We start from the raw sequence: 11508 nt of genomic DNA on the forward strand, positions 1-11508 counted from the left end.
GCCGGCGCCCGCAGCTCGCGAGCCAGCAAGGAAGGGGGCCCTCAGCCCGGCCGGGGGCCGAGTCCCGCCCGAGCAGTGCGCGCGTCCCCCAGTTCACGTGGCCTCCCAACCCCAGCGCGACGGTATTAGGAGGGGCTTCGGGAGGCGACTGGGTCATGAGGGTGGATCCCTCCCGACAGGATTAGGGCCCTTACAGAAGGGCCCCCAGAGGCCTCTCTCCACCTGGCACCAGGTAAGGACGCGCAAGGAGGGCGGCGAACCGGAGGCAGGCCCTGCCACACACCAAGCTGCGGACACTCTGACCTTGGACTTCCCAGCCTCTGGACTGTGAGAAATAACCTTCTGCTGTTCCCACACCACCCAGCCAGTCTATGGTACCCTGTGCCTGCGGCCTGAATGGACTGCCACACCTTCTAATTACTGAATGAACTTAGAGGTGGGTCCAGCCGGCTGTGGCCTGGGCGAGACCCTGGAGCTGAGGGCCCAGCCAGGCCACTGGACTGCTACCCACAGAAACCCTGAGACAGTAAGCAAAGGGTGTTTGAAGCCACTATGTTTTGGGATAATTTGTTACGCAGCAAAGATAACCGATAATCACTATCACTGAGTGAGAGAATTCCCTGGCCTCGACAGCCGGTCTCCGCACCCAGGCTGGGATGTGTCCTCGGGACCATCTGTGCATTAGAAAGCCCTCGACCAGGGGAGAGACTGAAAGTGCTAGAGGGACAGTCACAGCACTGCTACTGAGCCATCAAGGGACACAAATGAGGAACAGCAGTATTTTGGGGAGTGTCCCCCAGATACTAACCCCTTCCCAGGCAGAGGGTCCCGGACAACCTTTTAAAGACACTGAACCTGCTCAGCCAGTGTGGCTCAGTGGTTGAGTGTCCACCCATGAACCTGGAGGTTACAGTTCAATTCCTGGTCAGGGCACATGCCCGGGTTTCAGGCTCGATCCCCAGTAGGGGGCATGCAGGAGGCAGCCGATCCATGACTCTCTCATCACTGATGTTTATTTCTCTTCCTCTCTCTAAATTCAATAAAAACATATTAAAAAAATAAAGACACTGAACCTTTCTGTTGGTATTGGTTCATCTGCTTACCATCCTCATTTATGAACCCTTCACAGTCAAGGAGTATTTCCTAGAACATCAACTGAAACACACTGTTTATGCTTAATAAATGTTGGATGTTTGTGGATTATACTGGCTTCCTAGGTAGGGAGGTCAGCTCACCCAAATGAACAGGGCAGGTTAAATACAGATGACCACTGGACCGAGCAATGTGGTTGGCTCCATCTGTAAGATGACGGATAAAGCAGCCACTGAGTCTTTTTGATCATTCTGGTCACTTCGGGGAGCCACAGGACATTGCAAGTGACATACTGGACACTAGAGAAAACGGAAGTGTTTCCTTGGAGCCTTTGATACCAATAAGACATCATTTTCCTTGAAACCTCCTGGGTTTCCACCTGACCTTGTTGCTAAGAGTGAATGCCACTGACAAACAGCTCAGCGCATAAAGACCACGCGTGGGCTGATGCGCAGGAAGGCAGAGTGCACGAGGAAGGCCGAGCACGGATGCACGCTAAAGGAGCAGAGCTCAGCACCAGGCAGAAGTCTCCCCTCATCCTGCCAAACCGACTCCATCACACTAGTACACTGTGTAATTAGTCATGTCCAATGAAATGAAATATATTTGGTTTTTGGTAGGATTAGGTGGATCATTAAAAAATTACCTATATACACATATACTATATACACATGCACATGTATGTACACGTGTATATAATGTGCAATATGTCTATATATTTTTTCTCTATTTTCTGTTTGGTTTTCCATCAAAGATACCTTAAAATTATTCAGTAAGATTAAAAAATATTTTGGCAGAATTTGGTATGTCATTTTTGGCATTGTGTTTTCTTTTTGAAATTTCAGTTTAGAGAACGGGATCATTACATGCTTGGTTTTAAGGCCATAGCTTCCCTTCCCACACATGGTTCGCGCACCTTCCCGCTCTCCTCTGGGTTGTCACTAGAGGGCAGCATATGCCCGTATTCAATAGAGAGCCAGCCCCTCCGTTCACACGGTAAGCGCTGTGCTTGAGGCGCACAGGTCTTTCCAGGGGATTCTGTATGTCACCAGCAACACTACCTAAACTGCTCTAAGGACGGAAAGACCCATACACAGGGAGACTTACCGGAAGCAGTCAATGAATTAAGAGTTCCAGAATCTCCAAATCATTCTGTTAAACGTGAATCCCAGAGACACCTCCTATTTTCACGCCCTCTTTGGTGTTACTTAGCTTGTCATTACCAGGCTTCCATGAAGTCAAGGATGAGCTCATATTTGTGTCACTTTTACAGAAATAAATGTAACTGCCCAAAATACTGAGGACTAATAATATCAATTTTCTTTTTTAAAGAGTATTGACAGCTATACATGTTCAGTAATTATAAACAGTTGGACTATAGAGAAAACCCCAAAGAATAAGTATTACTATCATGACTATTATCATGAGCACACAGGTCAAAGGGGAAAAATGGATTCTGAGCTCAGCACCAATGCAGAGGCGCACAAGCTTTGCCCATGTGTTGAGTAACTGTCCAGATCAGCTTTCATTGGCGAGGCCGGACCCTTTACCTATATTCACTGCTCCCCCAGCGCCACCGGCCACAGGTCATTCCACGTTAGGGCCCAGAGGTGGACGCTGGCTGAAGGCTGCACCCAGGCCGAGCAGGGACAAGTGGCTTCTGGGGTGACACTCTGCCCACGCCATTCCTCCCTCTGTGCCGAGGACCCAGATCTAGGCTCGGGCATCCTCTGCGCTCTGGTTGTCCCAGGTCCTGCCTTTTCACTTCTAATGTGCATGCCTGTCTCCTTGGCTTCTGATCACCCACTGAGCATTTGTTATAAATGTTGTGTATATATTTTAAGACACACATTTTAAAAGAAGTTAACCAGACTCCAGGTTGTCACATTACACAGAGGCTATCTTTATCCCAGGCTCCTGAGGCAACTTTAGAGCCCAGACCTCAAGGTCTGGGGTCTAGTCCTGAGGTGGGGGTGGCAGGGAGGGCCCAGTCAGGGTGAAGGTGTCAGATATGGCAAGGTTGGGGAAAAGCTCCTAGAAGGAGGTGGTGGGGCGGCCTGAGGGGAGCAGAGCAGGAGACACCAGGAGGCAGCGATGGACTCGGACAGAGCAGGGGATCCACAGCCAGCTCAGCGTGGAGGCCGTGGGGACCATGGGGAAACAGAGGGAGCCTGCCGCCCTCGCCAGCACCTGCCTCCTCTCCCCGGCCCTCTGCAAGGGGACCGGAGACAGCGCGGTCTGTGGGCTCCGGCCTGCAGCTGCCTGTGGACGTTGCCTAGAAAGGATGAGCTGCCACAAAAAGCCACTGCTTCCGGATCAGCCAAGACCCCGGCCACTTCTGCCTGAGCCAAAGGGGAGAAAGTGCCGCAGACACGGGTCCTTCCAAAGCCTCCTGCGTCTCCGAACTAAAAAGCCTGGAAAGGAACTTGGGAAGGAACCTGGGAAGAACCGGCTGACACGCTAATGCCCAGGCGGGAAGGAGGCAGCTCTGAAGCCAGACTGGGAAGTTTGGTGGGATCTCAGGGACCAGGATGAACTGATTAATCAGCACTGGCCTGTCACTGTCCTTCTTGGACAACGGAACTCTGCATGTTTTGTGCAGAAAGGTGTCTATCTTTGCATTTGCCAACAGTCAGTCCTGGCAGCTGAACCTGCACTGTCCTTCTTCAGATGTTTTCAATACAGTGCTGTAGAAAAAGGCTAGTTTTGTACTAAGAAAAATGCAGCTTCCAGGCCACAGGCCGCCTATCGTGGCTTACCCTGGATTTAACTGCATGCAGGGGGCAGGGATAAGAAAGCCACTTGGGTCATGGGGGCCCGTGGGAACTGTCCCTGGGTGTGTGTATAAGAGGACAGCCCTCTGAAGGAAAGGGAGCCAAGGGGGGTGAGGGGTGGTGTCACAGTAACACCAGGAAGCCTTCCATCCTGGCCAGGGGACTGGACCCCCTTTGGGCTGAATTCTCTTTTCTGCAGGGGCAAAAACATCACCAAGGGCCACGGTTTTTCTAGTTTGTCATCTTGGCGAGCTCAGTCTGACAACGTATCTGTTGAGTTTCTATCTCCAGATCATCTTTCCAGGTTTGCCTCACATTTCCTTCAGCTTGGCTTCTTAAGCAAAACCTCATGGTGAACAGTGAAGTTTACCCACTACTACAGTGGAGGGGCCCAGGGAAGTATCCACAACTACGCAGAGGCCGAGAGGCCAGCAGAAAGCTGACTCTTGCTGTCCTGAGAACCCTCTCTCTGGAGTCTCGTAAAGGGAGGAACTGTACCAGGTAGAGAAGTCAAGGGGCTGCTGTCTGCCTCAGGTGTCCTGCAGCTTCCAACACCACATACAAGAAGCTTAGGCCCAGCTCTTCGCTTTGCTAAGGAGAGGGTTGGACAGGATGAATTACGTGGCATTTAATTGCTCTCTTCTTAAATATACGATTCCTTGGCAATTTATCCCCAGGTACGAAGCAGCCTTCGGGCTTGGCACACACAGTAAAACCCAGAAGGGTGAATCAGAATGAGGTCATGTGGAAATTCTGTTGTCAGCATGACTCCTGGGATGTGGGAAGGAGAGTCCATGGACCTACCTGCCTCCTCCCGGAGTCCTTCCCAGTACCCTGGGGCCAAAACAATGAGTCTGCACAAATCCCCTGCAGCTCTATTGGCCTCCACTAGTTCCCCGTGTGGGAAAGTGTGGCTGGAAAGGGTGTCGTCACGCTGACCTCTGGGCTTTATCTCCCGGTGAATAACTACCCACATTCACAGTTTATATTTGAAAAGAGCATGCGCTGGAAATGCTAATGATATTCCCATATGAAGTTCAAAGTAAACCAAGATGAGCTCTTTCACAGTCACACACAGTCATTGCCAGGAAAACCTATGACTTTGCAGTGCAGTGGTGCCCTTTTAAATAAAGGCAAACCCTTTGGTTATGCCATGAACTCAGTAACATCAGACGGTGTGTATCACCCACCCCGCCCCCACACACTACCCAGGGATCGCCCCGGGAACAACCAAACCTCCCTCCACAAATCAAACAAAATGAGCTGAGCACAGGGACACCACCCTCAGGAAATGATGAAATGATCTCAGCTCCGCCAGGGCTGCGCTTGTCCGGCTCCCTCGGCCACTGCCTGGCACGTCCCCGGGCCTGCACTAGATGCTGCGTCAGTCAATCAGTGACGCAGCTTGCTGGGCTTTCTCTCTCTGAGGCCTGTCTCTGGACTAGTGACATCGACTTCTCAGGCCAGTAAAAATGAAGGCCTACTTTACTTCCCTTTTTCATTTTGAAATAGGTTTTTTCACTGGGGTCTCAGAGGAGCTGGTGCCACTTGGTTTCAGTTGATGTATGGGTGTCAGTTACCTGCTGATTTCTCTCCTTTTCTAGTCATTGCCATGTTTCCTGTACCCTGAAAAGTTCCCTGCTCCCTGTTCCTCTGACTACTGCCTGGCAGAGCCCAGGGTCAGGGTGGAGCCCTGTCTTGACGCTCACAGGCGCAGCACAGGAGTCCCAGTTGCCCAAGGCCAGGGCAGGCCAAAGCCAGTGGTTAATTCACCGGAGCCTTGCTGAACGGCAGCCTCCCAGGTCCCGGAACACGTGCTGCAGGGTGTCCCCCGTGACTCACCGTATCACCGTGGGGGTGACCTCCGCACAGAAGAACACACTGAGGCTTCCCACCGCATGGGAGGCAAACATGCCCACGATGGAGAACGCGATGGAGAATTTGTCCTTGACGCTGTCGCTCATACCTGAAGGACATCAGAAGGGGCGGTGAGGGGGCGTGGGAGGGAGGGAAAGGGTGCTAGTAAGGCCAGGGTGGGAGCAGGGGGAGAGGGCGGGAGGGGCCGCAGGGCGCTCGGTCCTCTGCAGACGGAGGAGTACCCAGAGGCAGAGGCCAGACCCTCTGGGCAGTAGACTCCGCTAGGGTCCTGCAGATCCCTGTGGGTCCTGAGTGCTGAGCACACATGACTGCTGGACTCCTTAGGCCCCGAGCCGGCCTGGCAGGAAGGCAGGCTGGTGGTCTCAGGGGCTATAGCAACGTCTATCCTGCCCAGCCCTCCATGTGGCTCCAGAGAAAGGTTCCTGCCCTCAGAGAGCCCCGCTATTCAGGCCTCACCCAGTCCAATACCAGGACAGGGTATCTCAGGCTTGATTTAGGGGAACAAAAACTCAACCCAAACAGAGAATTTTGGGGCCTGGAGGGAAAGGGCTCCACCACACCAAGCATCTTGCGAATGGCACCAGAGTCGGACCTCACAGCAGGGTGGCATCTAGCGAGGAGCAGTAGCGTGTCACTGGGGCTCAGACATTTGGAGCACAGCTCGGTTCCCCGCAAGGCTGCATGGGCCCTCAGGGCTCTCACTGTGGAGGCCCCAGTGGCCCGGGCTCTGGTCAGGCCAGCACGAGTGACCAGCAGCCCTGGGTGCAGGGCGATGGCTCTGCTGTCCCCCGGTGGAGAGCAGCGGGCTTGCGTGGTTCATTCACAAGGGGCGGCAGGCTTCCCTGGCAGCTCGGACAGCCAGGCCTCCCGCCTCTAGGCTTCCTGGTCTCGCCCAGGCACTGTCCCTAAGGCACACTGCATCTCTGCGTGGGTGGCAGCTGAGGGCCTGTGCTGGCTGCCGGTGCGGGTGCCAGGGGAAGGCAAGGGCGTGCGTGCAAGCTGGCCAAGCAGGGGAGTGAGCAGTTTTCTAGAGGCAGAGTGTAAAGAAGACAGACAGACGTATGCTTATAGTGTCCAACCTACGGCCAAGTTCAGCTGCAACTCTTGGAGGGTGAGGGAGGAGAGACAGGAGAGGGAGAGCACAGGTGTGAGTGTCTGGGAAACCACTGCTGGGGCGCAGTACAGAGGTGCGGGCGCAGGCACAGGGTCGGGGCTCACCTGAGTCCGGGTGCTGGCTGTATTTCCCGATCACTGGGCCGCAGAGGTGCCGGTGCCACACGGAGGGGGGAAAAGGGGGAAAAGAGGGAAAGAGCATGTGAGGTGGGAAGTGACCCCTGTGTTTCCATGTGGCTGGTCTGCCGCGAGCACCCTGCCAGGTCTGGGGCCAGGGCCAGAGACATGGAGAGGAGCTGTGGGGACAGCCCCAGGGCACTGGAGTTAGCGCTCAACTAAACAGAACTGTGTGCGGAAGGGCTGGCTACAGCCCACTGGCCTCCGCTCCTGGGGGGGAAACAGCTCTTCAGGACTGAGACTCGGCGCAGCTCCCGACCTCAAGCGCAGGCGTTAATCTCACTGTGTCTGAATATTTGCAGCTGGCTGTGCTCAGCGAGCCTCAGCCTGGGGCCGACCGGCCGCGTTTATGCCGCTCGCTCTGGTCCTCGCACCACCGTCCTTTGCACGATGCTCCAGCGGGGAATGAGCGCCCTGGCGCCCCGGGGCTGCCGCTCCTACACCTCCCCGGGAGCGTCCACTCACAGAGGCCCCCAGGGGGAAGCTGGGTGGCCTCACCAGGGACAGGATGGTCGGGAGACACAGACGCACTTATCTGGTCCCGTCAGTCACAGCTGCAACAGAGACCAGCCCCCAGAGAGATGCAGGCTGCGTGAGGCCCTGCCAGGAGAAACTCGGCTCCTGAGGTTGGAACTAGCTTTTCCATGATCCAGTTTGTGCACGAGGCTGAGGAGGTCGTGAGGCTTTTCCTTTGCCTTCCGTTCTGGACCCTGAGCGGAAGGGTCCGTTCAGCCACGTCACGCACACCTGAAACACCAGAGGCTCTGACCTATGGTGCACTGGATAGTCCCCGGGCCCAGACCCCCCTGGGGCTGCTTTCCTCACGGCATGTGTCCCCGCAGCGCCCGAGCCGTCCCGAGAGGACCATGCCCGGGTGAGAGGAGGGCTCAGTGGCCCCGCTCACACAGGTCTCACCCTGGGGCAGGTCAGAGAGACGCCTGCGGCTCCTTCCACACATGGAGGGGGTGTTTGCTCAGAGCTGTTCTGAGCTTGCCTGCTTATAGCTGGAGGGGCTGCATGGGTTCCCTAGCTCTCCTTTAAATTATTTTAAACATTTACTGAGAAATTCTTTGGCCCAAAGACAACCTGAAGAACTTGGGAACGTCTACTGAAAGGCAGTGTCCCGATGCAAAAGTGTCAACATTTATTTCTCCTTAATTTCACAGTAAAACTTAAACAAGTCCTCAGTTCTTCTTGGTCATGTGATGTGTCCCAGAGAGACAATCTGGCCCCTAGTGCAGCCGGGTCCATCACCGTCAGTCAGGAGGCTCTGAGTGGGAGCCCAGAGTTGGGTGGGGGAGGGGAGGAAAGCCTTTCACATTTCAAACAGAGCTGTCCCTGCCAAACCAGCTCTGCAAGCTGTTGAGTTTGGAATACCAGGCCACTGAAAACCATTCCCAAGTCCACCCTGGCCCTTTCAAATACCCTTTGTGTACACCGGCCCCCTCCACCCTTCCCACCCCACAGCCATCCCGCTCCCCTGGCCCCACTCACAGTTGAGGAGCCCGAGCTGCAGGAGGGAGGCCAGGGCAGTGAGGATCATGAAGAGCAGCAACCCTCCCCGGCGCCCCAGGAACCTGACCACCACGCACATGGCCAGGCAGGAGGCCAGGGCGATGCTGGCCATGGTGTAGTAGTCAGCGTAGAAGTTATCCAGCAGTGGCACCTTCACCTCATGGCCCATCATGCTCCTGGCGAAGCAGTGGTGGATTCCGTACCCTGTCAGCCTGTGGGAGACACCGAGAGGCTGTGGGCAGGTGTGCGGGGACACCAGGGACAACGCCACACCCTCGGAGGTCACTGTCCACCAACCAGGAAACGTATAATCGGCTCCGTATGTAATCCAATGCCTGCCATTGCAGGAGAGCCACACCGATGGAAGACTCCAGGGGAGGGGCTCTCGCTGGGCACACATCCACTCCCAGCCCCCATTTCAGGAGACTGTGAGCATAAAAGCAGCGGGACCTCGTGTTCAGACAGCAACTTCCACGGGAACCCAGCATGTGTGCAGGGTGCTCCCAGGTGTCAGCTCCTTCAGTTCCACGTTGGCGCCATAGGAGCCACTGCCAGACCCACTGCACAGAAGGACACATGGGCTGGGGGGTCCTCCACTGGCACAGGTTATGCAGCTGGAGAGTGACAACCTCAGAGACACACTGCCTGTCTGTGTCTGCCTCTTCCTTCAGCGCTCGGGATCCTGGGGGCTTAGAAATCTGTCCAGAGAACTATCTATTCAGCTCATTCTGCCTACTTGTCCAAGGCACCCTGAAGAGGCCAGTAGGAATGGTCTTGGGACTTCATCTCAATTCTTAAGTTACCTGTTTCCCTCCACTGCCCGGGGTCAGGCTTCTAACTGCCCCATAGGATCACAGAAACCTGCTGGAAATGAGTGTCCCGGCTGCTGCAGACAGATGTCCGCCCTGGGAACAGGGATAAATATGCATCTCTGCACACCCAGGATGCTACAGCAGGGTCCACGATGTGCAGGCTGTTCCCAGGGCTCTGAAGGCCCTTTGGATGTGGTAAAATGCCTGCACCTGAGGGGCCCCCCTGCTATGTCTGCACTCAGCATCCGAGCTAACACGCCCCTTCTCCTCCCACTCCCCATGCTCTCCCATCACCCGGAGGATGCACCCCTGCAGCAGGAGGCCACCAGCGCCAAACACACGCCAAACACATGGGCATCCATGTGGGAAACACTCAGTAGAGGGCCCGGCTCCCTGTGCCATCCTTTTGTCATCTAGCAACTGAGCTTCAGTCCACCTCTGGGTCCCAAATGCCTGCTTCTCCTTCCCGGCTTACCGAGGGCACAGGAAAGTCTCCACCCTTTTGTTGGGGTGGAGAGGAAGTCCTCTGACCACAAAGAGAGACAGACACCCCCAGCAAAAATCACCAAAATGTCACCTTGTCTTCGTCACATTTTGTATTTTTTCCATAATACAACTTGGAGAAGTCGCTCCATTCTTAATGGTCCTACTGGTCTAGCCAGCATCTGCCCAAGACTGGACAGTAGGGTGGTGGCTGTGCCAGTGCCAACTCTGGGCCTGGAGGCTAAGGCCTGAGGTCTTGGGCCCTGATCAGCCAGGTGGACATAGCTGGTTATCCCTGTGCCTGGGCCTTGGTCTCCAGTCTGTAGGACAGGGTGTAAGTAAGACCTGAGCTCTCCCATAGCTTTGGTAGTAGCACCTTTTGTATACTTCCTCAAATTTAATCAGGAACCCCAATATCGAGTACTGATTAAATGGAGCCACTTTGATGGAAACCGCCATGGGGAGCCGAAGGACCAGCCTGGCCTACTCTCTGATGCACGTCTGTGTGGACCAGCCAGGGCCCCTGCCTGGGCAGCAAGAAGGGTAACAAGCCGGGCCTGCTGGGCTGGGGTGGCCAGCAGGGGCTCTAGCTGCCTGTGGCTAGGGGTGGGGTCCATGTCCTCCAGCAGTTGTAACCTTCCAACCACTGTCAGGAAGCTCTGACAGGCTTATCAGACCTAGCTGGGGCCCCTTAGCAAAGAGTGGAGCCAGGGCAGGCCAGAGGGCCCGGCGGGGCCATAGTTCAAAGTCCAGCTGGGGAGGAGAGTTTCCAGCCCCTCCCTGCCTGGGCCTCAGGTGTGTCCCCCGTGACTCACGAGTTCACACACAGGACCACGATGTTTTTCCACAGGTTGCGGGTTCCCACCATCTTCACGATGCAGACCTTCCTGGGCCTCCGGGGCAGCTCCTTCTCCAGCTCTGCGGGGAGAGAGCGCATGACTTTTCGAGAGACCCAGGCAGGCAGCCCCCAAAACAGCCTCGTGTCCTAAATGCAGGCATAGTGAACAGGGGGAATGCTTCAGGTTTTCCCCCCCTTTAAGCCAGAGGACAGAACCTGCTGTCGGGATAGCAAGTGTGTTCACAGACTCTACTGTGGCAGTGCAGACTCCCCGCGCTGGGTGTGGGGGAGCGTGCACACGGCCAGCACACAGCCTCCCCGAGAAGCCTCTCCCGGGCCCAGGCAGGGCACACACAGGGCCAGCGCAGGCTCTCCCTCCGGCCAAGCGCAGGGCTGTCTGGTGGTGTTCCAGGTCACTGAGCACTAATGAGGCTCTGGCCATCTGAGAACAGTGGCTCCTTATGAGCCTGATCTGTGCGGCCGCCCGCTGCCAGAGGCTGGGAAGCACCGGACATGATCCTTAACTCGGGGCGGAACGCACGGTGGCGCTGCGGCTGCTTCGGACACTGCCCGCAAGTGCACACACCTTCGAGAGAGAAATAAATGCAGGGATGGGTGCTTGTCTGTGCACATACAAGCATACACAATCCACACGTGTGCATGCTTTAGTTAACGGTTAAAGCCTCTGGGGGTTGGAAAAGACAGATGACGCTTTGGCTGAAAGCGATGAGACCATCGACAGTTATGAGAGTTTCCTGTGATGAGTTTGGAACCCCGTTCTGCAGACTGATGGCTCCCAGGGCCACAGGAGCCGGTTAGTGAGTTT

The 11508-nt window shown here is 55.5% G+C and overlaps 1 protein-coding gene across 1 annotated transcript in view; it reads right to left on the reverse strand.

Moving 5' to 3' along the window:
* SLC22A23 (solute carrier family 22 member 23) overlaps positions 1-11508 on the reverse strand; it is a 137974-nt gene that overhangs the window by 4545 nt on the left and 121921 nt on the right. The window contains exons 6-10 of the mRNA XM_087820709.1: positions 10660-10762; positions 8529-8761; positions 6963-6995; positions 6824-6847; positions 5709-5832 (exon numbers count right to left, since the gene is read on the reverse strand). Of these exons, the coding sequence (XP_087676835.1) occupies positions 5709-5832; positions 6824-6847; positions 6963-6995; positions 8529-8761; positions 10660-10762 (517 nt within the window). The remainder of the gene's footprint in view (positions 1-5708; positions 5833-6823; positions 6848-6962; positions 6996-8528; positions 8762-10659; positions 10763-11508) is intronic.

The sequence above is a fragment of the Miniopterus natalensis genome, chromosome 9 (assembly GCF_054644295.1).
Source record: "Miniopterus natalensis isolate mMinNat1 chromosome 9, mMinNat1.hap1, whole genome shotgun sequence".
Classification (NCBI taxonomy): domain Eukaryota; kingdom Metazoa; phylum Chordata; class Mammalia; order Chiroptera; family Miniopteridae; genus Miniopterus; species Miniopterus natalensis.